This window comes from Cloeon dipterum, chromosome X (assembly GCF_949628265.1).
Source record: "Cloeon dipterum chromosome X, ieCloDipt1.1, whole genome shotgun sequence".
Taxonomy (NCBI): Eukaryota; Metazoa; Arthropoda; class Insecta; order Ephemeroptera; family Baetidae; genus Cloeon; species Cloeon dipterum.
Genome location: NC_088790.1, coordinates 7,149,831 through 7,176,962, shown reverse-complemented (window position 1 = coordinate 7,176,962; position 27,132 = coordinate 7,149,831). Strand labels below are relative to the sequence as shown.

At 38.3% G+C, this 27,132-nt stretch overlaps 1 protein-coding gene across 2 annotated transcripts; it reads left to right on the top strand.

Annotated features, from left to right (window-relative positions):
- Window positions 1–1,664: 1,664 nt before the first annotated feature.
- LOC135947270 (cardioacceleratory peptide receptor-like) lies at window positions 1,665–27,132 on the top strand. Of its 2 annotated transcripts, XM_065495988.1 has the most exons (10): window positions 1,665–1,845; window positions 11,768–11,906; window positions 16,340–16,443; window positions 16,893–16,986; window positions 17,472–17,567; window positions 19,145–19,339; window positions 19,421–19,531; window positions 19,866–20,046; window positions 25,732–25,774; window positions 26,722–26,849. In XM_065495988.1, exons 1-9 carry the CDS (start codon window positions 1,723–1,725, stop codon window positions 25,772–25,774), a joined length of 1,086 nt encoding a protein of 361 aa, XP_065352060.1. In that variant the 5' UTR covers window positions 1,665–1,722; the 3' UTR covers window positions 26,722–26,849. The 2 variants fall into 2 exon arrangements, with proteins under 2 accessions (XP_065352060.1, XP_065352059.1); XM_065495987.1 differs by lacking the exon at window positions 25,732–25,774 and having other exon boundaries at window positions 26,722–27,132.

The following is a 27,132-nucleotide window of genomic DNA, read 5'->3' as shown; positions in this document are numbered from 1 at the left end:
AAAATTATAGCAATATTTTACATAATTGGATTAAAAATCAAGACGATCTTGTTCTTAAGTTAATGAAATTGAAAAAAATATCAATTTTAACTCACACGTTGATATATTTGAAGCATTAAATGCTATCCTAGCTTGTTCATATTATTTTGGTTGAAATTTAGGGCAAAAAATGTAATGATGTACTCTAAAATCCACGTTTAAGTGGGGATTAAATCGTACCTGCGTAGGCACTGTAGCAAATGGGTGAAATGGACGAACCTGTAAAAGTGCCACTGGCAAAGAGATACACGAGTGTATATCCCAGCTTGATCTTCCCCGCTGTAGTAAATAAACAAACCAAAATTTAAGGTGTCCATCAAAGTGGGGAGTTAGAAACGAAATAGTCAAAGGCTATTTTCGCGCCCAAGTTCATATAGCAAGATTCAAGTTCTTGTTTGTATACATTAAAGTAAGTTACTCGAACCGTGAAGCTTTTGGATATAGTTAGTTTCTTTAGAACTGCAAAGCCAATAGCAGAAAAAATTTACAATCAAAATGCAGCACTGCACAGAGAAGTATTGTAATAATAAGAATAAACTGAAATACGTGTTGGAAAAAACCACATTGTTAACTTTACAACCCGCACTCTGATCAAGAAAGTTGATTATCACCAGAGTGTAGAGTGCTTTCCTGTGTACTTTAGATTGGTTGAAGCGCAGAATTGAGGGATTAACGAGGGCTTCCGCAACGCGAGCTTTTGTGATGGACCCAATGTGTGGTTTTTCGGTTTTCACACGCCATGTAACGTGCTCTGCGAAAAGATAGCTAGTGCTGTGAACCAATCGGAAAACAATACAACAGATTAGATCAATTCACTCGCACGGACAAATCTGATGGAATGAGGTTTGAATTGCCTCAACGGCAGTTGTTAATTAAAATTAATTGAATAATCGAGAAATTGTCAGTTATGCATTGAACTAGAGAAGATAATTATTGTACTTTCTTCTCTCAAAACTATAATAAGGAGTGTAGTTCAAAGTTTCTCACCCGTAAAGTTTTAATTGACAAAATTGATTAAGTTCCAGTCAAGGTTATAGAGTTTCGTGATCTGCATGAAGAGATAATGATTTTTTAACGAACCTAATATCAACAAAACCATATAAAACTTGACTGAACAATCTTTACGAGAGAAAAGTTCTTAGTTTGAGGCTCTGCAGTCTGCACGGTTGTTTCACTGCTTTAATAGTTGATGATCAAATAACCTTTTTTATAAAAAAATATCTTTTCAATTTAGCTGCTCCACTTCCATTTGTTGACTGCACTCATTACCGGCATATTCATTCAAGCGCATCAATCAGAATTTTCAAAGAACGATCCACCCACATGGCAACCACTGCCAACACAAATCACACGGCACAGGTATCGACAATTCGCTTTGCATTATTTTGCCTCGCATTCGCCGCCGGTCAGCGACACAAGCACGAAACGAGTCCCACGCAGAGTATACGGAATAATCATTGGATCAGCTCTCTCGTTGATGCGTGTGTGACACAGAATATGCAAGTGGAGGATGGATCGAGGACCGGCGCTTCGACAGCGGCAGCTTCCGGACACGCATGCGTCTTCTGCTTGGCGGCGGCCGTACTTGAGAGGCGGCCGGGCTGCGAGCGGCCCACTACCCTGCATCCACTCGAGGGCGCCGGTCGCTCAGTCCATGGAGGCCTCAACAGGTGCCCGCTAGAGATGGAGTCCGGCAGCCAAGCCATGACCACGGAGGCGGGCCTGGTCTTCAGCACCGCCGAAACTTGGAACGCCACCTTTGAGAACAATTCCACCGAGGAGATGAATTCGTTCTACTTCTACCAGGTATTTTAGGGAATATTTTGACAAATAATTGTGTGAAATAATAATTGCGATAGGGAAGACTGATTTTAATAATCAAGCTAATTGTAAGGCAATGTTTATATATAAAGTTGTACGCCGTTTTGGCTTTTAATAAATCAATTAACTGTGATGCAATTCCACGCTATGTGAAAAATCTGAAATGATCAAAGCTGCACTTTTGTAGGTACTTTTCCCCACTTGGTTGGAGTATTTTTCGCGGTAAAAAAACAATCCATCAAATCGTGACGTTGCCGATAAAAATTAATAAATGAGAGAAGGGCTTTCACATCAGAATTAAATGTAGTGCGTAAAAATTGGGAATATACTCTCACCAGAAAAAGTGCCTTTTTTATAAATTGAACACAAAGTTAAAGTTTTTTCTGGATCCTATTTTCACTAAATTAAAAGTAAACAACTATTTAGTAAATATGGTAAATATTATAATGAGTATTTAGGACGGAAATAGGCGTATTTATTTAGATTTCCAGTATGGGAGCTAACGCGTTGGCAAACGCCCACGCTTATACCGAAACCTAATTTAATTTTGGTGTGAAATTGAGTTAACCTTCCTCCGCTGCAAGCAGACATAAAAAAAACACGAACAAATTGTGCATTTGAAAATTGTTTCCACACCTGTCAAAAATTAATCTAATTGCAAACGAAAAGGAAAACTAGCGTTCGATTGAGGTTTTTAAGGACTGCGATGATTCACACATCGCATTTTAGAATTTATTTTTAGGTCGTTTTGAATGTTTTTACCGTCAACGCCATTGTATGATATTGGAAAATGAGTGTGCATGCATCACTACTTCTGATTCGTTTTTTATCCATGGATAAAAAACGAATGTCAATTTTACTTTTCAATGCCCTCTCTCCTCCTTTTGGGTTTGACCCACCGTGTTTAGCATGAAAGCAAAATTGACGAAATGCAGTCGATATTTCGAATAAATATTTTCCCCTTGGACGACCACATCATCTTCATTTTTTTAGCGGAAGAGAACATTTTTGGCATTCTCTCTTGCTTCAGCCGCCGCATGTTGAATCTTTATCAAGATTGCGTCCAACAAAGGTTTTTATCTGGAGCCTTGAAGCCTATATCAAAGCCCTCGCTATGATATTTACTTTCAATAAATTGTGCGATTATAGTTTTTAAGGTAAATAAATTAAATACCATGTGCAATATGATCCATTCAGTACAGTAACAATACTATTTGCAAAGAAACTGTAAACTCAAATTTGCGACCGGCGTTAACGACTGCGAAAGTCACATTGCTGAAAGATCTCATCTGAATGAAGGAGAAATGTGAAGTGAATACATCATTATATTCATGTTTCAACTCGGAAATTCAGGTGAATGAACACAGTGATTTAAATGTCATATTCGCTGCCAGATTTTGTGCCTTTTCCTCCTTTTCCTCAGGATATTTGATATGCATATATGCACAAGTAGGAATTGCGAAATTTAATACACGCATGGCTTCCATTTACCTTATTGCGAATAGCAACTAGCATATATAAAATATTTCTCTTTATTTTCTCAGTAGTGCATTATGCTACGAAATGAAAATTTCAAGCACAGTATCAAGCGTAATAGCTATTGAAACGGTTGAGCTTTGGTTCAAAGCATTGTTTATTGCATGGTTAGTGAAAAATGCCACAGAGAGAGGTAACATGAATTGATGCAAAACACATGGTGTCACACAAAATTAAAAATGACAAAGCAAATTATTACACTCATGAAGGCAACGTTAATTAAATAAAATGACTTGGTAGGAATTCACGTGAAAAACAAGTTCTCGTGAAATTGAGTAAATCCGCATAACTGTTTCCTGTGAGGCAATTGAAGAGTAAAGCTGCAAGTGTCAGCCACTTTTCCGCGGAAAAAACTCCGTTTCCACCGGGGCAAGTACCGACTGGTCGATGCAAGGGCGCTTCGGAGTTTTGAAATTGGATTGCCTCATCCATCCCGATGTATTATTCATGATTGGAGGGATTGATAAGCAATTTGCCTGTGTTGTGCTTACGTGAGTGATTTCGGCGGATCTCTGTTCCTCGCGCGAGATCCACCATGCACTTAGTTTCGTTGCTGCGAAAACACCCATAAAAGCCTTTTAGAGGTTCGTCATAATTTCCACAACACGCTCTTGGGTATATTTACTGTGGCAAGAGAGGAGAATACAAAGGAAAAATCGGTATTACACTTATGTAATACAATTTTTCGTTTGTCTCCGGCTTATAGATTGATCTCGACAAATGATGGCTTCATCTGATACTCTTTCACTTTTCTCAAGCATCGGTTGTTTGAGTCTCCTTACAAGAAAAAATTGCTTTTAAATTGCGAATATGAATTTTGATGATGGCCACTAAGATCAAAGGTTCCAACAAGCTCGCCTCAGTGATTTTTAACGCAAGCACACTCATGGCATCCTTAACCTTCTTTTGTTACTGCTTTATTAGGAAAAATAATAACATGATCTTCTTTAGCTTGCGCTAAAAAAGCAGCAGCTTCTATTTCAATGTCAAGAAGAATTCTTTTTTCTTTTTTTCTATATTGATTGCTAATAGAAAACAACTTTTGTATTCCATACATCCTTATCCTTACATTGGTTCAAAATATTTTTAGTCATCCTGGTGAAGTTCTTGTATTACTCTTGTTAAGATAATAAAAACATATTTTAATTAATTTTTAGAAACAAGTCATCATTATTTTGCTAGAAGTAGAAATGTTTCTAGATATCTAGACATTCATGATACTTTGATTTAATATTGGTTTGCCTCTGATTTATGAAATGTTTTGAAAAGCAGAAAAATTTAATTACGGGCTATTTTCTGAGAATGTGGGAGAAATCGTTTAATTTAGTGGAATCTGTAGTGAAAAATAACATAATGCTGCAAATAATTATTCATTTCAGCACATTTCTGGTTTTATTCAATTTTGGCGAAAAACAATTTTTAAGGCTCATTGACACTATTTTTATATATTTATAATTTCATATCGTAACAATAACAATATGTATTTATCAGTTGCCATCAAATGAAGCTTTGAAGCGTCGATAACTTCCCAACTCCAAACAAATCGTCTGAAAATTCGCAAATTTAATTTGGGTTGCGCCCTCCAAAGGCATCACAGCATTTCCGACAAATGGGTTCCTTCGAGAAAGAAAAGGAAATGTGAAGGCTTCAAAAAAGACAAAAGGCCTTCGGGATAGCTCTCTCAGTCAGTCCTCAAGCACCCATTTCCACACGTGTCGCTTTGGGAAAAAATGGACGCAAACGTTGAAAGAAAATTGGGAAACGGCCTATTGAAATGGCGCTCGAGCTCTGGATTGAATGGTACACATAACAAACACACAGCTGGCTCGCCGACGACTGATTGAAATGACAAAAGGAGCGATTTCGCGAAACCCCCTTGAAACGCTTCATTCATCTTATTTGCTGGTTCTAGCCATCTGTCAATGAGATCGGAGTCGAAAGGAAGACCGAAAAAGACAACCTCCGAGTTCACAATGGCGAGTATCGAGAATTGCATTTACATATTGCAATGTCATTCATCAATGAAAACTTGATTGGATTAATAAATCAAAAGTTGCCTGGAAATATCACCAATATATTATACATATTAACATTCTCAGCAGCGCTTGATGATTTAACGCGTTACACGAGCCACAGGAAGTTGTGAACTAATTATCGTGTCTAAATAGCACCTAGAACGAAACGTGCAGGTTCAGTAATTTGCTCGTAACCTAACACATTACTTTGTGTGCCTTAGAGAGGTATGGCACACATGGCTTTACTAATGGCAACAATAGAATAATTAGATTCACAGAGTTAGAAATGTGCAACATAAATTTGTGCTGTTTGAAATTCAAGCTTTCAAAAGCTTTACGCATTATTTGAATGACGGGTTCGTAATCAATTGTGTTCAAATTACATCAACACCATTACTTGGCAAGCCTGTTATCTGTGAGCATAAAGCATTACCATTAGTTTAATTGACTTATTATGTATATTTTTTTTCAAATGTTTCTTCTCTACGTGGTTTGAACCAGGGTGGTTGGTTAAAAGTGAACAATATGAGGGGAAAATAATCTCGCACAATTTTCGTAAGGGGAACACAAACTAGTTCAGTGCTTTAGCATTCCTTATAAGAGAAATTTACTTGCAAAACATAGTGAGCACTAATAAGGATTTTGAATTACCAGCCTTTGAATACGATAAGCCGCACAAGTTGCTGACTTGCTCTTGCTAAACAAATATTGAGAAGAGAGCGAACGACGAAAGATTATGAAATCCCGCCACGCTACACGCAACCTTCTTGCAACAATAATGCTATCTTGGCAAGAGCGGTGTTATTTCCCCCCTTTATATTGAAGTCACATTGTGTATATTATTTTATTTTACACTTTTTATCAGATAAAGGATGTCAGATATCATATGTTTATACAATAATATTGATCTCACTTAAATTGATCATCTTAAATTAGGCTTGAATATAATTTAACTGGAAGTCAACGATTTCTGATAACAAATATGCACATATTTACAAGATAAGCTTGTCACGGGTTCCATTATTATGGTGTACAAACAAAAATTTCCATTGTGAATCGACAACAGATACAGTGTTTGTAAATTCTTCGACAGGAGAGCAAGCTATTATTATGTCCGTATCTGCGAAAAGAGATATTATAGCAAGTAAGAAGAAATCTGATACCTAGATGTACCATTTCAGTGTTTAATAAATGCATCGATCATTCAATATAATTTAAATTACTGGGCCAAACTCATTTTTGAATGCATATTTTATTATTATACGCTCTTACAATGTAAAGCAGTCTGCTGCACGTATCATGAATACTCACATTTCAGACTGCGAGATGAGTTGTTCACTCTAGCTAGTGACATACTCCCCCATGTCAGCATGTGTCGGGAGAACATAGCAATACTTTCAGGTCGTTTGCATTATTCATCATTTAGACTCAACACAGGTAATTTCCATTTTGAAAGGTGAAAGGGCAAACAATGGAGTTGGACCCAGAGAAAGCGTGTATGCACCTATCACAAAGTTCATTTACAAGCGCTTAGTGGGCACATAATAAAGCCTCTTGCCGACGCAATTCAAACTTGATTGCCGCTTACTTGGTCGAGTTTTTCTGCAAGTTCTCGCCGAGTTGACGACTCATTGAAGAATTCGCGACGAAGAAAAGTTTGTGAAGAGAACAGCTCGACAATCTCTTAAAAGTTGTGGCATTCACGTCCAACAAATTAAATTCGATGCAAACAGTGAAGTGACTTTGACCTGATTGGGTTGAGTGTATGGTAGCTGCTCTTCTCCCTCGTGAACAATGCACGTACTTGCAAAACCCTAATGCATGAGTGTGAGTCACAATGAGACAATTCCACTTCAACTATATTTAATTGACGGAATCCGTGGAATAGAGAAATTTAATTAAGCTACTAACTTCCAACAGTACATCTTAACTTTATTTTGCAGGTGTTGGTTTAAATCCCTTGAAACAAGTGAGGCGATTAAATAATATTAAGGATGAATTTACTTGCATAAAATATTTTAATGAAAAAGCATGTTTTAGGAAACCAAATGTTTTTAGAGGGGGAATAAGTTACGAGAGAATTTTGTGAGTTTACATGGTGAGACTTATGTCTTATGTATAAATAACCAACTTATTGAAGTGCTGCATAAAGTCTCGTTGCTCTACGTGCGTGTTAGCAGCCGGTGAATAGTTGCCTCATTAGCTGCCAACCAGCACCACAATATATGATCGCAAAAAGTGTCAAGTGAATTAGGTGCCAGGGGTGTGCTTGCGTGCTTTTCGCCAGCCTCCGTGGACGTGATGCGTGTGTGGCGTTTATTTTTGTTTCATTTTACTTGCGTCTTCGATGAGCGCGAATGCGCCAGACGCGAGCAGTGATCGCGACAGCTTCTGGAAATCATCACAACAGCCGCAACGTGAAACGAAATGCGCCCGTGAAGAATATCTAGTTTGTTTGGATTTCCCATTAAATAACTGTCCAAGTTAACCACGTGTCCACTATATTTTATGATATCAATGATCTGGCTTTTGCCGCTGGCGTTGCCAAACCGTGCTATAGAAGTAGTCAAGGCGATCGATTTGTTAAAAATGAATGACAGGAAACGGATACTATTATGATCTAATGCTGCTTTGCTTAGTGATCCAAAGTTTGGAATGGCCGAAGCAAAGGATGACTGGATGCTTTCCGTAAAATTTTTTAATCGAATTAGTGAAAACTATAATGTCACTGCGGAGACACATTTCCTCCCTTTGACTGAAGGATAACAAATTGCTAGTTTAAATCTGCAATAACCAGATGGTGAAGTGTTTGTCCTTGGTGTCTCTTGGGTAAAATATTTAATTTAATTTGTGACTTCCGTTCCAAACTAATTAATCTTGCTTGCTATTCTTATCTCTGACATATTAATGGAACAATGCAAATTAATGATTGATTGGTTGATATTACTGATGAGTTAATAGTTTAAATGATTTTTATATCAAGAGACGTTCAGGCTTCCAGGAATAAGAAGAGGCAACTTTAAATTTGTTGAATACTACTTGAGTCTTGAAATAATTACTCAAGTCTGAATGAGTTTTCGAACTAATTGAAAACTGACGTGAAAGTTTGTAAATCATTTAACGTCTCTATAACGTTTAAGAAGCCTCTGGGAGTAAAATTATATCAGCATCGATCGGATGACTGATTGTATAAGTCACGGCTCCAGCACCGATAACCACCACGCATTGAAATAGCATTTCCATAGAAACCGAATCACACAAAAAAAGTGCTAATCAAAAGTATAAGCAATTTTGTACATTTACACATGCTGCTCAGATTCAGAACTACCAATAGACCGAAGAGCGAGTCAAATTGCAAAATAGCAGGAAATCTATCTAATCCCACGCAGTTTTTTTTTAACTGCGGTGTTACGTTACAGAGCTTAACGCTTTCAAATCTAATGAAAAGACACAAAATCTGAAACCTGGTAATTTAATCCCGAGTCTGTTTGTTCATAAAATAAGCTAATTACCCTAATTACATCATGTTTAAAAAATTCTTACTGTAAACTTCATAAGATAAAAAAGAGGTCCAGGAAACTGTTGTCTGTTGTGTCTACGTATTTATATATAAATTTAAAAAACACAAATTTTCGTATGCTAAAAAAGCTTTAAAAATTACCTTCGTTAATTCTGACGCGCCTAAAACTAGAAAATGATATGATTTATGTGTGTATGGCTTATCCCTATGACATGTGATTTCACACACTCCACTTGTCAATCAATTGCTGCTCTTCCTTCGCCCACGCACCGTTTAGTCGATTGAGCGGGCACATTATTATGCGCGCAAATAATTCCGCATGCTGACGCATTCCCAATGCGGTCGAGGCTTCGCGAAAGCCAAGAATCCGACGAATTTGGTTGATTGGTCTCGCTACGAGTGTTCAAATAAGACGACTCTCGCATTCATGCGATATTTCGAGCAAACCCTTAAGACGGCCAGTGGCGAGAAGAGATCTTTGAAACCTTTTTTTTATAGCGAGAAACTTTGCAGAAAAGATAGACAAGAGTCACTCGTGGACTTTTTCAGCAAGTGAATCAGGTGGGGTGAAAACTTTTGGATGAAATCGAGGGCACAAACCGAGCGAAAAATTGCTCGCGTTTTCCACCCAATGCGTTCGTTGAGTGCTCAACAGCCAGAAAATCTTACAAGAAAAGCAACTCAGAATGAGTATGCAATTAATTTCATCTATGTACATGGCATTTAACTTTGAAAAAGAAAAAGCAGCACAACTTGAGCAAGTATTCGCAACATTTCTGAACGCTATATTTAGCACATGTATGGCTTTAAAAATTGATTTGATATTTATTCTGTTTGTAATTAGAGGATAATGAGGCCGACCGGAGAAAAGAAAACGTAGGAATTCGCTAATTAGTTCTTATTTTTAATTCCAATGCACAAGAAATTTGCCTCTCCAGCTTTCATCGCTCTAACTCAAAGAAGCTTGAAGTTGGCATGAAGCTTTTAATATGAAAGTCATGCTCAATTTAAATGAAGTAATGTGTGATTTACAAAATGAACAGTGACGAGAGGGCACTGATGAGAGCAGTTAAATGCGTCAGACCGATCGGTGCTGAATGCGATGAATGAGCTGAGCAATTAGTGTCGATTTACAATTCCAGCTCTAGAGCACTGCACGGAAGGTCTCAAGGGCCAATCAAAGCTCAAAATCACATCTAATTGTAAGCTAATTGCGTTTCCACAATTTTAATAGTCCGTATTTCAGTCCACCTCATTTAAATATTTGCTGCAATTTTAAAAGTTTCAAAGATAAAACAAATAAGGTTAAAACTCTAAAAAAGATGATAGTCAATAATTTGCCATTTTTCTTTTAAACTAATTATTTTTAATGTTTGGTTCTAACATATGTTCAAAATTCAGACCTTCAGATTCTCTTTGGAGCGGATAGTCATTTTTTATTGCTGTGCGAGAAGCAATGCAACACAAAGATATATAAGAGTTATAAAATCGTACATTCCTCGTTGAAACATATTGTCCTATTATTTATGCCTTCTAATAGCCCTATTTCATAGCACAAACTCGCTTCGTTGGTAGACAAAATACCTGGTAAAAATGTTTAAAAATTAAGTCTTCCTTGGAAATAAGTAGGATGAAGCCTTTTCTAGATTGTGTTTTTTTACACAAAATTGTGATTATTTGATACCTTTATTGATTAATTCTTTTAAATGCAGTTTATCATTTGGATATACAAAAAAATCCAGATAAAACTGCAAATAAAAATTCATGTTAATTGCACCAAAAAGCAATATATATGTATTGCAATAGTTGCCACGCCTGAGTAGGGTTGATATTCTTGTATCAGGAAGATAAACAAATAACTGGTATGAATTCCCTGTAGATAAACTTTTATCAAACGCGTAGAGAGGTCGTGAAAGTGAGGTGGGCAATACACATCCAACCAAATCAAATCAGAGAAACAAAAAACAATACACGAATGCGAGTGAAATTGGAGAACCAATCAAAACGGCTTAGTTTTTGTGTTTCACGTGCTTTGCTTTCTATCCCTTGAGGTTGGCTGCTGCTGTGACTCCATTAAATGAGATGGCCAGAAGAATCGCTCCCGGACCTTTTTTTCTATTTCCCCTCCTGTGTGCGTGGGCAACAAAAAGAAGCGAGTTGTCGATTATGTCTTTGCGAGCGAAAAATAGGATTCCTTGTCCTTTCGCAATCAGCACGTTGTTGGCAAAGAAGCGAGAGCTATCCCACCCATCCAATTTAGACCTCCTTTTCCTATGTATCTAGTGTTTGATGGAATACCAATATAGGGGGCTGCTGTTTTAGGGGTGTATGCGTTGAAAGCTAAACTCAAAACTGAATTCGTCGACTTGATTCATTTTTTAATCCTATTCATTGTCAGCACATCTCATTGTCTGTTATAGCTCCAACTGTTAGGGTCCCAATAACACCGCTGAGCTGATAACATTTATTTAGAATTGTAAACATGATATTGTTAATGTAATTAATGGCAATGTAACAAAACAAATATATTATGAAAGGTATAAAAATAGTGAAAATGTAATTATCATTCGTGTGTTTATTAGCTCATTTCATGCAGCTATAGTAAGAAGTTACCACAAACTGAGAAAATAAATCAAAATCAGCCCTTGCTATCGTTTACTTTTTTGCTTTAAAATCAATACAATTACGGAAATAACCTCTCTCGCTGGTAACGCAAGCAATGACATTGCCCTTTATGGCTCTCAAAATGGTTTATATAAAGCTTCTTATTTGCACAAGTAACTGCCGATTGAAATGTGTATTAATCGGATAAACATCTAAACACTTTTTGTTTCAGACCGAGCAAGTAACAGTCCTATGGATCCTTTTCGTGTTGATCGTTTTGGGAAATTCAGCAGTACTTGCGGCTTTGTTGCTCGACAGCAAGGGGCGCAAATCCCGAATGAACTTCTTTATCATGCATCTTGCATTTGCAGGTAAGTACTTACGAGGAGGCTAAATTATTTTATGGAACCATGTAGGGACGGACAGAGTTAATTATTTTCATTTTTACTTACAGACATAATTCTCTGTCAATCTTAGCTTTGAGATATATTTTAATTCAATAATTTTTCTGATTTCAAAAATGGAAAAAGTTAATAAAGAGCCATGAAAATCATGAAAACTTAAATCAAAATAATTTCTAAATTAAGTCGATAAAGCTATGCAGATTTTAAAAGACTGGCAACGGATCATTGTAGATTCAAACTGAGAATATTGCAGATCTGGAGGGTAACTAACAAACTCCACAGTTTAACGAGTTCTAAACCTTCGAAGCGTCGTCGTGACGTTTTAGCAATGGCCATTTGAGGGATGTGATTAAACAAGCTCTCTTTTTCCCTTCGATTACGTCAATCAAATTTGTCACTTGCAGCAGGCACCAATTTTCAGCTTGCTTGGAAACTGATTTTTCCGTGCTGATCGGAAGCTCTGGGATCGCCCCTGCGGCACCGTCCGATTCTTATTTATCTTTCTGGTTGGGACTAATCAACGGAGTAATTAAAAAAGCAATTACTATGGTGTGGCTGCTGGCAACCTCTAATTTCCTTGCGTCGGGATTCAGTCCTGAGAGGTAAAAATGAGATGTTCCGCACTGCCGTCGGTTGAGATCAATTCATGAGAGAGAAACGACGTTGCTGATGGTTTTTCAGTCCGAACACTTTCCTGCTCTCTTGGCTCGCAATCAAACGGCCCGATACAAAAGGCGTGCCGTGCTTATCAAGCTTGAAAGATGCAAGCTCCCATCACAATCATTGACTGCACTGTCTAAAAAGAAGCGGCAGCAGTAAAGGATTCAAAAAAATAAAAAAATGTCCAAGCAAAAAATGGACGTGACGGTTCGCTCAAAATATGCGGGTGGCGTCATAATCCCTTCGGAGGATAAAAAAAAGATTAATTAAAGAAAGTTTGAAATTTTTGAATTGATGAAGTAGTCGATTTTTTTCACTAATTGGCAAAATCATAAACAGAATTCTAACTTTCTTGTTTGCTTGTAATTTGAGAAACGTCTAGAGCTTTAATTGGTATTTCGAATTCGATGAAATCCTCTAATTAAGTGTTGTACAAGACAAGTTAGTTGACTTTTTAATGAACCAAGCTGGTGTTTTAATCTCCAATTACCTTCGTGCTATATTTAGAAAACGGTTACCTGAGGAGGAAATCGGTGTGAGTTGATTCGCAGCACTACTCGGCAAGAGGTGTACGATCAAGTTTTGGCTGACTGTGAACTTTTTTAAGATATCGCAGTAGGCGGGCTGAAAAAGATACCATCAGGTGCTGTAACAATGTTCGCAATAGAAGAGCGTGAGGCTCCGATTACCAACCCACCAGAATTCCTCGAAAGTGGACGTGCCATCTTGGCATTCACTACTCCTCTTAAAAAAATAACGAAAGTGAAGGAAAGCTGAATTCGGTCGGGTGAGCACACATTTTGGGAGTTGAAACGAATAAACGGGAGCTCCATGCGTACGCGATAAATTTCCATAATTCATCAGAGAGATGTGAAATGAAAAAGCCCGCTGGCAATTTGAATTCGTTTCCTGTCCTTTTGTCTTGAAATCATTTCGAATAAGGATTAAATATCAACGCGAAGATAATTATGCAGTATAGAGACAGCACGTTGTTAGCATTTTTCCTCAGCCATGTAAATTTATTTAAACTCGTCCCCTTCACTATTTCAGAATATTGTGTTACTCTGAGAGAGATAGAATATTTGCCTCAAAGAATACAATTATTTAACATTTTGCCTGACACTTATGAAGGATTGGAAATCGGTTTGTATCTAAGGAGTCAGAAATATGAGATACTTCAGCAGGGTGATGATGCAATGAATCTTATGTGGCCAAAACAACTGATTAAGCTGCATCTTGAGCAACGTTTATTAGGACGTATACAAGCAATTCTGGCTCACCTACCTATACATCTAAAACGATAAAAGCGGGGAAACTTGAGTGCTTTTTAATGAGACTTTCCAGCAAATAACTTCAGAGTAAAAATTGTGATGGTATATTTCTCATGAAGAATTATTTCGTTGATACTTACTAAAGACATTAATAGAATTTTCAATTTATATACTTGAACGGAGTTTATTTTGTCAGCCGTTGGAGTCGACGAGTAATGAGGAGCGCAGCAATTTCAACTATAAATTCTTTCTAAATAAAAAGATCCTTTGAGAAAACGTAAAGATGTGCACGTGGCGTCTTGGTTTAAAAGATATAACTTGAATCGCATCATTATACTCGTGCAAACGCATAGCACAAACAACTTAAAATGTCAAAGAAATGAGGTCAGCGGGGAAAAAATAAAGAAAACCCGGCTGAACTTCCGCAACAACTCCGTACTCTGTTTTCCAAAGAGAAGAGAGAGCAAAAGGCGATTGGGACACTAAATGACATTAGCGTGTACCTTTTCCCTCAAGTTGCCAACTAATTATAAGAGTGCACACGCATGCAAAGCTCAATGATGTCTTTATTAGATCGTCGTGAGTGCTGTAAATTAGATTTGAACTGTACTTTTACAAGCTTTGCATATAACGTAATTGTAATCTTTCTCGTTTTTCCTTTGCAAGTTCAATGTTTTAAATATTACATTAAGACCCAAATTTCAAATGTTACTTTAGCAATAGATATTGAGGCAAAATTTCGAGTTAAAATAAATTTAGATTTTGGGTAAGTGAAAAATTACATTAAGTTGATAAAATCGCTGGCAAAGCTTTTTGACCCTATTTATGACTGTCCTTTTAACTAGAAACTTAGGCTACAAAATTAATTGTATTTATTGACTTATCAGAATGATTCTGACGTATTCCCCGAGTTCCATTATCCTCTTTAGATTGATTCTTTTATGGTGCTCGTAGAATAGTTTTCGCAATAAAACCATCAAACGCGTGATTTAATGTTGGCCATAACGCATTTACTCAAACACGGAATATCTGAAAAAGCCATTGGTTCCACAAGTTCCATAACTGGAAATGGCGCCTCGCTATCGCAGCCCCTATAGCTGAAGATCAGATATCCCCCAAATTGCATGCTTTATGCAGAGATTATTCAACTCGAAATGCGCGTGGGCTACTAGGATCATGGCAGAAATTATTTATTATTTGCGACGCCGACTTTGTTAGAGCCTTTTTAGCACGGCAAGATTTCGCGCGCCCAACATCCGTGCAGAGGATAATCAGCTTTTATTGCCAGCACGCCTCGTTTTGACAAAGGAAAATTTATCATCTCGCACGCGTTTTCCTTCTCTTTTTCCCGCTATGAAATTGTGTGTATGCGAGTTCACGGAAGGAAAGAAGGCTCAAATGCGGCAGGCTCACAGCATCATTGCGGCGGCGCGTTCTTTTTATCACAGCCACGTTGTGTGTGCCTCAATATTGGAGAGGCACAAATCCCGTGTCATTGATTGTTTCCTCATCTCGATTGAGCAATGGCTTACTACATTTCTCGCCTTGTACAGATGTACCAAAATGACAGACAGATATAAGGAGATATTATTTTGCACCCACGCAATTCAAATAATAAAAGATAGTAATTAATTTTTAAGTAGAGTATTGTTTAATAAGAAAATGCATGAGTTTTATTTTGTTTCCCACGTGTCTCATCTAATATGAAATGGTTATGGCTGGAGCAGATTTCTCAGTTTAGCAGAGTGAAATAGTGATCATTCCAAATGGTATGAATATCTATTGAGTATTGTATTATAAAAATATCTTAGATTTACTAATTGTATTGAGTTAGAGATCACGTAAAACATTTTCAATGATATGCAAAAGTTTACCTTTTATACCAACGGGATAGTACAAATTATTGAATGTACCTTTTCGATAGCTTGGAAGTATGGTTAATCATTCAATTTTTTAACAGTGCACTTAAAAACTGATTTCTTAACATTGTATATTTTCACTCAATTGATAAAATCTAACATAAAACTTCGAATTTTTAAATTTAAGAAAATGGCTTTTCTTCTTAGTTTCAATATAATGTAGGTTTTGTACTCTTCATAAATTTAAACTTTGCTTGAAAATAAATTATCATTGGTTTCCGGCTTCTGTCATCGCAATATAGCTGCAAACGTGACCGAAATTATAATTAGCGTTTGCGGATGGATTAAAGCAGCAGTGCGCGCGTGCACCCATAAACAAACCAGTGGTGAATTTGAAGCGAATTTAATGTGATTTTAATCCTTTGTGGAAGCTTGAGCTCTGTCTCTCTGTTAAAATAAACAAACCAAACTGTACTGTACCGTGGCAAATTTTATGGCGAGTGCCCATGTATAGGAGTTAATAACTAGGCAGGGATATTTCTGCTATTTTTCCCGGTTGCATAAAGTTTTTTTTCCACACAGAATCAACTCGTTACTTAATTGTTGCCAGATCTCAGCGTTGGCCTCATCAGCGTGCTGACGGACATTGTGTGGCGGATCACTGTCACATGGCACGCGGGCCATGTCGCCTGCAAACTCATCCGATTTTCGCAGGTAAGTCCACAGCGCTAAGTGATTGCCCTACAGTGCTCACTAAGCACATCGAGTCGATAAGAGCATCGCAAAAACAAGCAAACTCCCAGAGCCACCTCGCGGTATTAACTTTTTCCCTCATCGCACAGCAATCATTTAAATTATTAAATCGGCTTTTTTTCCGTTGCGAAGTCAGCTCAGTAGAATTAATCGCAGCCCTAATTGCGCGTGCTCGGTGCGTCTAAATGAACCGACCAGCAAAGTGTGATTGATCACGTCTGCTGAAGCTTCTAGCAGATATTTTTCCTGCTTTACTTAAATGTCATCATCATGCTGGACTGAACCTTTGAAATTATTATTCGCAAACACTACTTTTACACCACTCTACTTTGCTCACGAACTCTCTTGATAATGGCAAGCATGTTTTCCGACAGCTGTCGTTGACGTTGCTATTATATGACTGTCCACAGGGCATGGTGACATACTCGTCCACATATGTGCTTGTGGTGCTCAGCATAGACCGCTACGATGCCATTACACACCCCATGAATTTTTCGGGCAGCTGTAAGCACTGCTCTGCACTTTTTGGAGGGCGAAAATTGCTTTAGACATTATAAATAATTTCTTTGTCCGGAGATTTTTAGAATTTTGCATGCATGTTTTACATTCACATTATCTCGTAATGCGTAAATTTGTTTCCCTTTTCTAATGAGATCATATTCAGGTTTATTGTTGATTAATGACGGTAAAATATAAAAATGCAATTTCTTTCTAAAGAGAGTCATGAATTTTGAATGAATTAAAATGAAAAGCTAATGCTATTTGGTGTTCGCTATAAAAAAATGCCTCTGCTTCATAATTTTCTGCATTTATGCTATGTAATTGCGATTGCATCAAAAACTTCACAACATTTTTCAACAAAGAAGCGCCTGCCGCTCCGCAGTATGCAACACGTTGAGAGCAGACGTTACGCTGGTTGCATAACTGCGTTTCCAGTTTATTACCTCATTTCCTCTTTCTCTCTCCAACCGCAACTTGCTTTGATTTAGGGCGACGATCTAGGATTCTTGTGGCAGTGGCATGGCTGCTCAGCGCTGTGTTTTCCATCCCTTTGCTAATACTTTACGAAGAGAAGGAAATTCAAGGTAAGAACTTTACTATATGCTTCAAACAAAACGAAGCTGCGCAATAAGATTTTCCATCTGCAGATTTAACGACGTAGTTTATCCCACGCAAAAATCAATAGTTACTAATTCTAGACCAAGGATGTAATTAATTTAAATGACTCTGAATTTAATATTTGTCTTTCTGAGAAAGCAATTTTAATTTAAAAATTTTAAAACGATTTTGTAATGACAGTTTAGGAAGTCTGAAATATTTAGCAAGCACACTAATTACTACGTGAGGGCTTAATGGCAAAATTTCAGAGGTAACATGCGAACTTTCGAGGATTTGATAAGCTTTAACAACCCCTGCTTTGATGTGCAAACAGCTCACATCAGTTAAACACCTTTCTTCTTCCTTTTCACCTTTTAGTCCAGAGCTTTAATTGCGTCCTTTTTACTTGCCGGCCTCACACACATCAAACAGCCGGAGAGCACACGTTTTTTTCCATTTCCCGCACGCGTACGCTGCGCCTTGGCTGAGCAGCCTGTGAGAGAGCCGGCGCTTGTCTTTTATAATTCACGCGTGCTCCTCTGAGCGCGGCATATGCACACTCGTGTGTAAACACCTGCTTAATGAGTCCCTGCTATATTTGAGCGTGATAACTAGAGCAAACATCCAACGAAAACGCGAATTCGCCTACAGGCGCACACGTCAGGCCACTGCGTGCACTGTATTTTAGTAATTGAACCCAAATTTGTACATGTCTGCGTTTTGTTCCAAGCTGACAAAAAAAACTGGCCGGGCACTCGCCGAAATTATTTGCGCTGGCCTAGGCAATTAATCACACACAAAACCGAACAATGGCCGCAACTTTTGTCCACCAGGGATCATTCACGGATGGCTGGAGGGTTGCGTGGAACTGCCGTTCAGCGGGTTCCATAAATCACCACGCACGACCCTGTCTTGTCGCCCCAGCACGCCGCTGATGAGATCACATTTATCTTTGCAAATTGAAAGCTGTTCCTTGCCACGAATAAAATCTGCACGCATGTTTGCTTGATTGAATTTCAAAGTAGTTAACGTTTACTTCAAGTCCAGTTCACATATTTTGTTTTAATATATACTAATGTACAACTTCCAAATCATGGTGTGCGGGGACCGCTACAATGGCAAATATAATTTCAAGTTTATATATTTCCCTCAAATATAATCTGCCCACAAAACACTCTCCTCCACCATTCAGTCCCTTCCGTTCCACTGCCCGCAATGTTTATTGTTCTGCTCCAAATTTAGTAGCAAGTTAAACGAACGTGGACATTTGGTGTGTGAACAGTTGAAAGGAAATCCCACGCAAGGCCAGGAGTGTCCTCTTGTTCGCCCATACTCAGCGATAAAGCACACTCAATGCTTCACCCCCTCAGGGTGTCGAGATCTTTTAGGGAGAGATATTGAAATTAAAAAAGTTTATCATCTCTATATGAAATCAAATATTTGGTTTGCTATTGACTTTGGCTGCGAAGCTTTCAATCTCCCTCTTTCAACTCGTTATTTCTAAATTGCCTTTAGAAAGCTGATTGAAAATTATTTCGCCGGGCTTCAAATATTTGTGTTCCAGGAAAGCTGCAGTGCTGGATCGAACTGGACCAATGGCAGTGGCAGGTGTACATGGTGTTGGTATCGGTGTCCCTCTTCTTCATTCCAGCCTTGATTATCACATTTTGCTATGCGGTGATTGTGATCACCATCTGGTCCAAAAGCAAAATGTTGACGGGCAAAAAGAAGCGATGTCATCGCAATGGAAGCCACAGAAGTAAAGATTTTGTATATTTATACAGAATTATATTATGAGGAATGACATTGATATTATACAAAAATTATTTTCCCCGCTCAGATTCCAGCTCTCGTAGCAGGGAAGATGCAGATAGCAGGAGAGCAAGTTCCAGGGGGATCATTCCAAGGGCAAAAATTAAGACAGTTAAGATGACGTTCATCATTGTATTTGGTGAGTTGTTGTAGTTTAAGAAAAAAAAGTGGAACCTAAAATCCAATATCACTGTTCATGGCGGATAAATTAAGCATTGCGAATGAGATAATTTAACATACGAAATGCGATGTTTTTGTTTACATGATTTGCTTTTGTGGGCGTAAAAATTGCTACCATGTATATAGCGCCATGAGTTAAGTGAATTTTTTCCTTGAAGAAACGTTTTTTTCTGAACCCAATTGCAAATACCCAACAATTTTGAAACAGGAATGAAATATTTGACATCTCTGATAGCAGATAGCGAAGTATTTCTTACTGATGATATTTTATTTCCTTTTCTATAAAATTTCAGTGTTCGTCCTTTGTTGGAGCCCATACATGGTATTCGACCTTCTGCAGGTTTTCGGCCACGTGCCAAACACACAGACAAACATCGCGGTGGCCACGTTCATCCAGTCGCTGGCGCCCCTGAATTCGGCCGCCAACCCGCTCATTTACTGCTTCTTCTCCACGCCCATTTGCCGCACGCTCAGGTAATTTCCCCTAACATTCTCACGACGACTGTCACGCACTGGAGCCTTTAATTAAAAACAATCGGTCTTGAAGCAGTGCTCTCGTACTTTTTCATTAGTTTTAGTTGTGCGTGTTTGTGCTGTTTGACAGAGTACTCATTTTCCTCTTGCAACCGCCACGATGAAGCTCATCCTTGATTTCTTTGTACAGTGGTTTTGCTTTAATTTTGATCTTCAAGACGTGGATGCTTCTGGAATTAATTTATTTCCTTGTTCATTTCCTATGTTAAATTTGCTTCCGATTTAAGTTGGTTGCCAGATAGAGCGTTGCAACAACGGGAAATGCAAAGTCTGCGATGAATGTAGCAATTTCTCATGTGCATGCATCTGCTTGGAATTTTATCATTTCGCCCTCGATTAGCCAACGTACACAGAGTGAATGGCATGCTCCAAGTGCATTCAACCGCACGGTTCTCCGCGAGTGAAATTGAGCGTGTGGACAGACGATTCAGCCTTGAACCACGGAATGCATCACTCATGTACAGAGCGAGCGTGCATCTGCTGCACAGTCGTTAAAATTGGCATTTATTGTCGTGCCTCGTTTTATTATCGGGTTGCGCCGCGGAAAAACCGGGACGAGGTCGACATTCTTGGTCAACAGCGCAAAGGGCAAACAAAAGCGATTCAAGGAGAACGCAGGCAAATCAACAGATTTCTCCAGTGGCTCGAGTTCAAAGTGGGCTCGAGAGCGTCTGGGGAAATGATGATTTTATCGAGAGCGAGACCCGAGTGCATTCTTGCTAGAGATCAGATACTTTTGTGTGCTCCACTCACGCAACGACGCAAACAAAATAGCAATGTTTGCTGCCATTACAGCTATGCGGGGAAGGAAGCTGTTGCGATTCAATAAAATCGCTCTCTGGACGAGCGCCGAATTTCTGCGTAGGGTGTTGTTGGCCTGGGTCAGCTCCGGTGCCAAGAAATTATTTGCACTCCAATGATCTTACTGACACTGGATGCCAGCCGACGGAAATTTTTTTATGAATTATAGCTCTCTTTCAACACGTTAGTGGCGCACTGTTCAAATTCATCTTCTAAAAAAATCATGCTATGTACTCATTTATTTAACTTGTTTTATTAAATAGACGGCTGTTTGATAATGTTCAAAAAATACATTTTTAATTGAAAATCAAAATTTAAATTTTGGAGTTTTGTGGAATAGAATTTAATTTGATAATTTTAAACAAAATTAATTTGATTGCTTTCTGTCATTCTGTTTGTACAAGAGCTTCTCCGTCCTCAAATCTCAATGTTTTTAGTTGTCATTTTTTGAAAATAAAAATTTATATTTTTCTCAACAAAAAAAGTTTAAGTTTTATTGAATTAAAAATTTAATTTTAATATTATTCTGACCATTTATGTTAATTTTCCATGATCAAACTAGAGTAAAATATATTCCACAAAACAATTTTCAATTAACTTTGCTCCTGCATAATTTTAAATGTTTTGACAACTTTTGAGGACTGAAAATTATTATGAGGTCAGAATAAATTCCAATAAAAGGTATGTACCTTGTGGTAGCAATATAGGATTACAATCGGAAGCACTTAACTCTCGATAGTTAGGATGTTACTCGTAAGAATTTTTATTGCACAATTAAGGTGAAAACTATTGTTCACTCAAATGCTCTGTCTGCATGGACTGATAGCCTTCAAGTCATTTGAGAGGTTTTTTCCAAACGTTAACAACGGGCAAGTGTGGGAGACGTCCGCAGACTTAACTTCACAATTTTGGCAGAGGGAGTGGTGCGAAATAATATTTCACTGAGCTTATTTCTTTTCTTCTCTGAGACTTAATTTCAATTCGTGTACTCCGTTCCTGTCTGTATTTCAATTAATTCAACAGTGTTCGCAAATGAGTAATATTTGATGCACACGAAATCCGGCCCGTTGGCTCGCATTGTTAAGGCATCTCAAGAGTGTCAAAGCAATGGGAGATACTTGAGCTTAAATAGCCCAACGGGCTGGGAGGAGCACCAGCGCCGACTCGCCATTGCTGGTTTACGCATCTTTCCAGCGGCTTAAGGCGAAAAGATGGCCACTTGGGCCCAATGTTATCCGCTCGGCGGTGTTCTTGGGACCCCCGGGATATGCCGAGCAGAGGTTCAAATAAAAAAATTGCACTGCTCATATGCGAAAACCATTCCATTAATTGAAATATAGCCAGAAACGGAGTACAAAAATTGGAATTGACTCTTCCTCAAAATTAATTCTTAGAGAAGAAAAGAAATACGCTCAGTTAAATATCGTTTTCTCACCACTCAATCTGCCAAAATTTTGAAGTTAAGTCTGCGCAAGTCTCCCGCACTTGCCCGTTGTTACCGTTTAGGAACAAACTCTCAAGTGACTCGAGGGCTATCAGTCCATGCTTATATAGTCACAAGTGTAGCAATCGCCCGACGGAGAACACAACATACGTTCAAATGAGCATTTGAGTGAACAATAGTTTCATCTTACTTCTACAATAAAACAACATTCTTACAAATAACATCCTAGTTAAGTGCTTTTAGATTGTAATCCTGTGTTGGTAGATTAAGAAATTCACACTTGTGCAACGAAAAACATTTTTAAAATTAGAGAGTTAAGCAATTTTGATTGTAATCCCGTTTTTGTACCATAAGCAATTCACGTACTGTAGCTCCGAGGAAAAATTATTTAATTTTTATCCGTTGTATTTTTGACACGGAATGATTTATGCTAAATTCAATCTTGGGTCATCATTTTAAACCAGAGTTCCAAGATTTGTGAAAACATGACGCTTGTTTTGAGAACAAATATATCTCAAGCAAAACACAATTTGTGTTCCAGTTTCAGCTAATGCTTTCAACTATTTACAATCGTCATTTTCATAATATTCTGGTCTTTCAGCTATGCGCTGTTCATGATTAGTCACTTAATGACAAGTAAATTTGGAATGCAGAGATGCTTGAATACAAGATAACATCAAAGGTAAAGAACGTCATGAGAATTGACGGTACTGCCACCTGCGAGTTTCTGCATCGGATAAAATAGAATATATAATCTCGTTGTTACAGTTGCCCGCACACGAGCCCCTGATTCGAATTCATTGCGACACAATAGAAATTCCCGATCCTGATTGATCCCGTTTGCATTAAGGCACTCGGCGCATTTCATGGAATCAGTAATAAGATCGTCTTGGAAAGGCTGGACGGAGTTATACGAGCCTTTTCAGCATAAAAATATACACTTGTGTCCCGGAGATGATCTCCGCGAGAGTCGAATAGAAAACAAGATCATAAAAATTGACCGGAAGACGGGCACTGCGCGTCTGGCACAATGGACCTTTCGCATTCAATAAAAAGATGAAATAGAAGGAGCTGCATTGGACGGGGCATGTCTCTCATCTTCTTATTCTGCCGCCGGCGCGCCCTCCGCTCCACTGCCTCCGTAATGGCCCGCTTCTCGCGGCGGCCACTGCTTTAATACGCACGCGGGGCCTGTCCAATAAATACACATTAAAAGTCGATTACACCCCTGTGGAATTAGCTGGCGCTCCCATGTCGGCCGACCGCTCATTTAAACTGGGACGCAGGCACTCCATTGATTAATTATGTGATTAAAAGTCGCTTTGTTTTGCCTCTCTCGTGTGTCACAGTGCGTTTAGAAGGGTTGCAGCTGCGGATTGCTGCCGAATTTTATGGACCTATTGCAATGGCGGCTCTTATTCGATTCCATTACGTGCACATAAATTCTTGCAGAACTATGTGTGACAAAATTTATTTCGCTACTGAAATCCAAGCAATTTATTTGATGCAATGCCGTTTCAGTAGCAATTCATTTCATTTTTAAAAATAATTGGGTGTTTTCATTTTTCCCTACGCATACGAAAATCTTTGTGACAGAACTGGAAAAGGAGAAAATCCCATTCAACACAATTTACATTAATGATATTTTTGCGTGTTTGGTCAGGTTGACATCACCACGTCAATTAGACCAACAGCATTGTGTTCCGTCAACGCAGCCGTCAAACATGCTAAACCTCGCGAGATAATCGATAAATTGAACCTATAGTTGGCTTCACGTATATTAAGATAGAAAATTTTCAGGTAAATGCAAGTTCAGAGGAAAACACTCACTGAAGGTTTCAATTTCATAGCCTCTTTTAGCTCTAGTAGGGCACACGAGTTACCTTTATACCCGTCTGAGTGCAAATAATTCTGCCCTTGGGTGTTTAGGTCTGGTAGACCTAAAGACGATGCAGCCTCAGAGCGGTATCACATTTTACTCTCTCACGCACGTGGAATCTTAATGATGTTGCTCTTTGCAGAAAAACGTTTTAATGCTTCATCGTCATATTTTACATTTGAAAGTGACTTTTGACTAAGATCTCAAACTCAATAATTGAACGGTCTTGCGCACCATATATTAAATTATCATTCGATTAAAACTTAAATGTATTTATTTATATCTAAATTATTTTATTTTCTCTATTGATTGACATCTGTTCAAAAATAAATGATATTCCAGCTAATTTTATTGTGAATTTTCATGAAGTCAATGAATAAATCCAATAAATTGTTTAAATATGTTCAAAATGGATATGGCAATGTATGGGACAAAATAGCCTTGCATAACCACAATAAAGAATACTTTGAAACTAAAATGCTTCTAGGAGGTTGACAAGTATGTTGAAATAGTTAACCACTTATAAGGTGTGGCAACTCAGCCATATATCGTTACTTCGAGACTACTGATTGCTCAATGCTCACACTCGACTGTTTTTCATTAAACGAGCTAACGTCAGGTGCGTTGCTTGGCAAGTAATATCACGTGTACTTAGTTAGACGGGATCATCCACCATTAAGTGCGTGGTGGCAACGTCACCGGTTCTCTGAAATTTGTGTTTAATTACCGCCGCTTGCTCTCAAGACTAAATGAATATTGAACCACAGCTGGGAGAGCAGCGTTATTAAATTAAATTCACTGAAAAGCCAAGTATAATAGGATCTAATACTAGTTTTCCACTTACTGAAATGAAGTGGAGAGGAAGCAATTTCTCAAGAATTCTTGATCCTGACGTTCTTCATTTTTCCTTATTCAAATCCACCTCCAGAACATGTAAGTGGAGCAAACACGATTGAAGAAATTCGTTTTGATTAACGCTTTTACACGCAAATAATTGGATGAACTTAGTGCGCGTCATTCTAACAAACTTCAGCCGCTTGACGGCGGCTGGGGCACAGGTTTGAAACTTTATGAGGAAAGGCGGCACTGTCTAGCTAAAATCCATAATGCACACAACACTCGCTAAAGCATATACGCAAGACTCTCAATTAATGTCAAATTATTAAGGCTTAATGAAGCTGACGAAGCGTGAATAACAATATGCGACGGGCAGCAATTCAAGTTGAAAGTGTCTCAGCTTCATCGAGTGCGAATTTCTCAGCAGAGTGAACACTATATGGGCGTATATTTATTCAGGGCCGTTTCATTCGATCTTTTGCCCGGCCCGATTGAAACAGATTCTTAGAAAAAAGCCCAAATCAATTGAATTACTCAAATTATTAGTAAAAAAATCGTCATAAACGTTCTTGTTGCATGCATAATGTTTTTCTGTGGCAAAAAAACTTGTATCTCGTGCGTAAATAGCTCTTTTCAAAATGTGAAAAAATAGTCAATTTTTTAGGTTTCGCCAAAAAGAGATGAGACCGAGCAGCACCTGTGTTTAGGTATCTTCTTAGCTCCTCTATTAACTCAGATGTGTTTTTTCCTCCTTAATTTATCACTGCACACCAAGTTTCTGTTTCTCATTTTTATGGTGCCGCCATCTCTCTTTACTCGCTCTCTCAAGCTAGCTCGCTTTTTTTCTCATTTTCGCAACTCCTCTGGCTGAATGTGAACACACAAGTTTTGTAGTTTATGTGCTCCCATTTCTCACCGCCCTGCTTTAGCTCCTGTAATATAGAAGTGTCCCACCTTCGTTTAGAAAATTAGATTAGCGAGCTTGAATTTTGTAAGAAGGGGACGAGTTTTAAAGTGGTAATTCGCCGCTTGATGATGCCTGGCAGTGTTTGCCTCCGGTTTTATTTTCCCTGATCTTGCAATCGCTTGATATGTGCAGGCACCTTTTTGTGCGCTATTTGTGCTGTGCTTTTACTGTTCTTTGCTTCTGCGGATGATGAGGGCCAAATTTTTATGGGCAATTTCGGTTAATGGATTTGGCTTGTCTGCACGCCCAAAATCAATGGATTTGCTTGGTAAACATTCTTTTGTGTGTGCATTGATTTTAGTTGACTAGGCATGTTGACTAGGATAATAAAAGCCTCAAACCTTCTTTTGTTAAAGTTTCCTTCAGCTAGATAAAAAAGTTCCCTGCTTCCTGAAATCAACCTTTCATTGTTCTTTGTTCACAAATGGAGCACGCTTATTTGCCTGTAAAATAATGCCCTGAGCTATTGATGAATCGCCAGTTTGTACAAACAACTGCGATCTGATTATATTGTGTGTTTGTTATTTATTATCTATAAATATGATGTATTTCCACCCAAATCGCTGTAGCCCAAAGAATTAAGCGGGAGTGGCGCGTTCCATATTAATGTATTTTGAGCACAATGATTAATCGTTGTTTTCGCTTGGAATGTTTAATAGCGGGAGTGGTGTGTTTTTATTGTTGCAGGAGGGTACCGCCATTGAGTTGGTTGAGCATCTGCTTCCCCGACATGCAGCGGAGGCGACAAGAGGCGAATAGTCGTTGCCTGCGCTACGGTGGCACCAACAGCACCACCATGACTGAGACGATGACCCATTTATCTACAAGAAGGAACGTCCGTCTTGCCGCAAACCAACAATCGTCAAACTACTGCAGGCAACCTCCACCAAGGGTGGCAGTCACTCTGGTCTAATATTGTCCGAAGTATCTACTGTACAGTCTGATGTTTTATATTTAAAATTTTAACTTCCATCGGCTTAAAGATTTTTCCAAACTTATTTTTGCAAATGTTGCGCAAATTGCTGTGTACCTCAACCTCACCTTATCAAGGTAAAAAAAACACTGTGTACAGAGAAACTCTGCAGCAAGGAGTGTGCC

Coding starts and splice junctions, on each gene's coding strand:
- LOC135947270 (XM_065495987.1), top strand. CDS start 1,723: ATGGAGTCCGGCAGCCAAGCCATGACCACGGAGGCGGGCCTGGTCTTC. Junction 11,907..16,339: donor CATGCATCTTGCATTTGCAG/GTAAGTACTTAC, acceptor AATTGTTGCCAG/ATCTCAGCGTTGGCCTCATC. Junction 19,532..19,865: donor GACGTTCATCATTGTATTTG/GTGAGTTGTTGT, acceptor ATAAAATTTCAG/TGTTCGTCCTTTGTTGGAGC.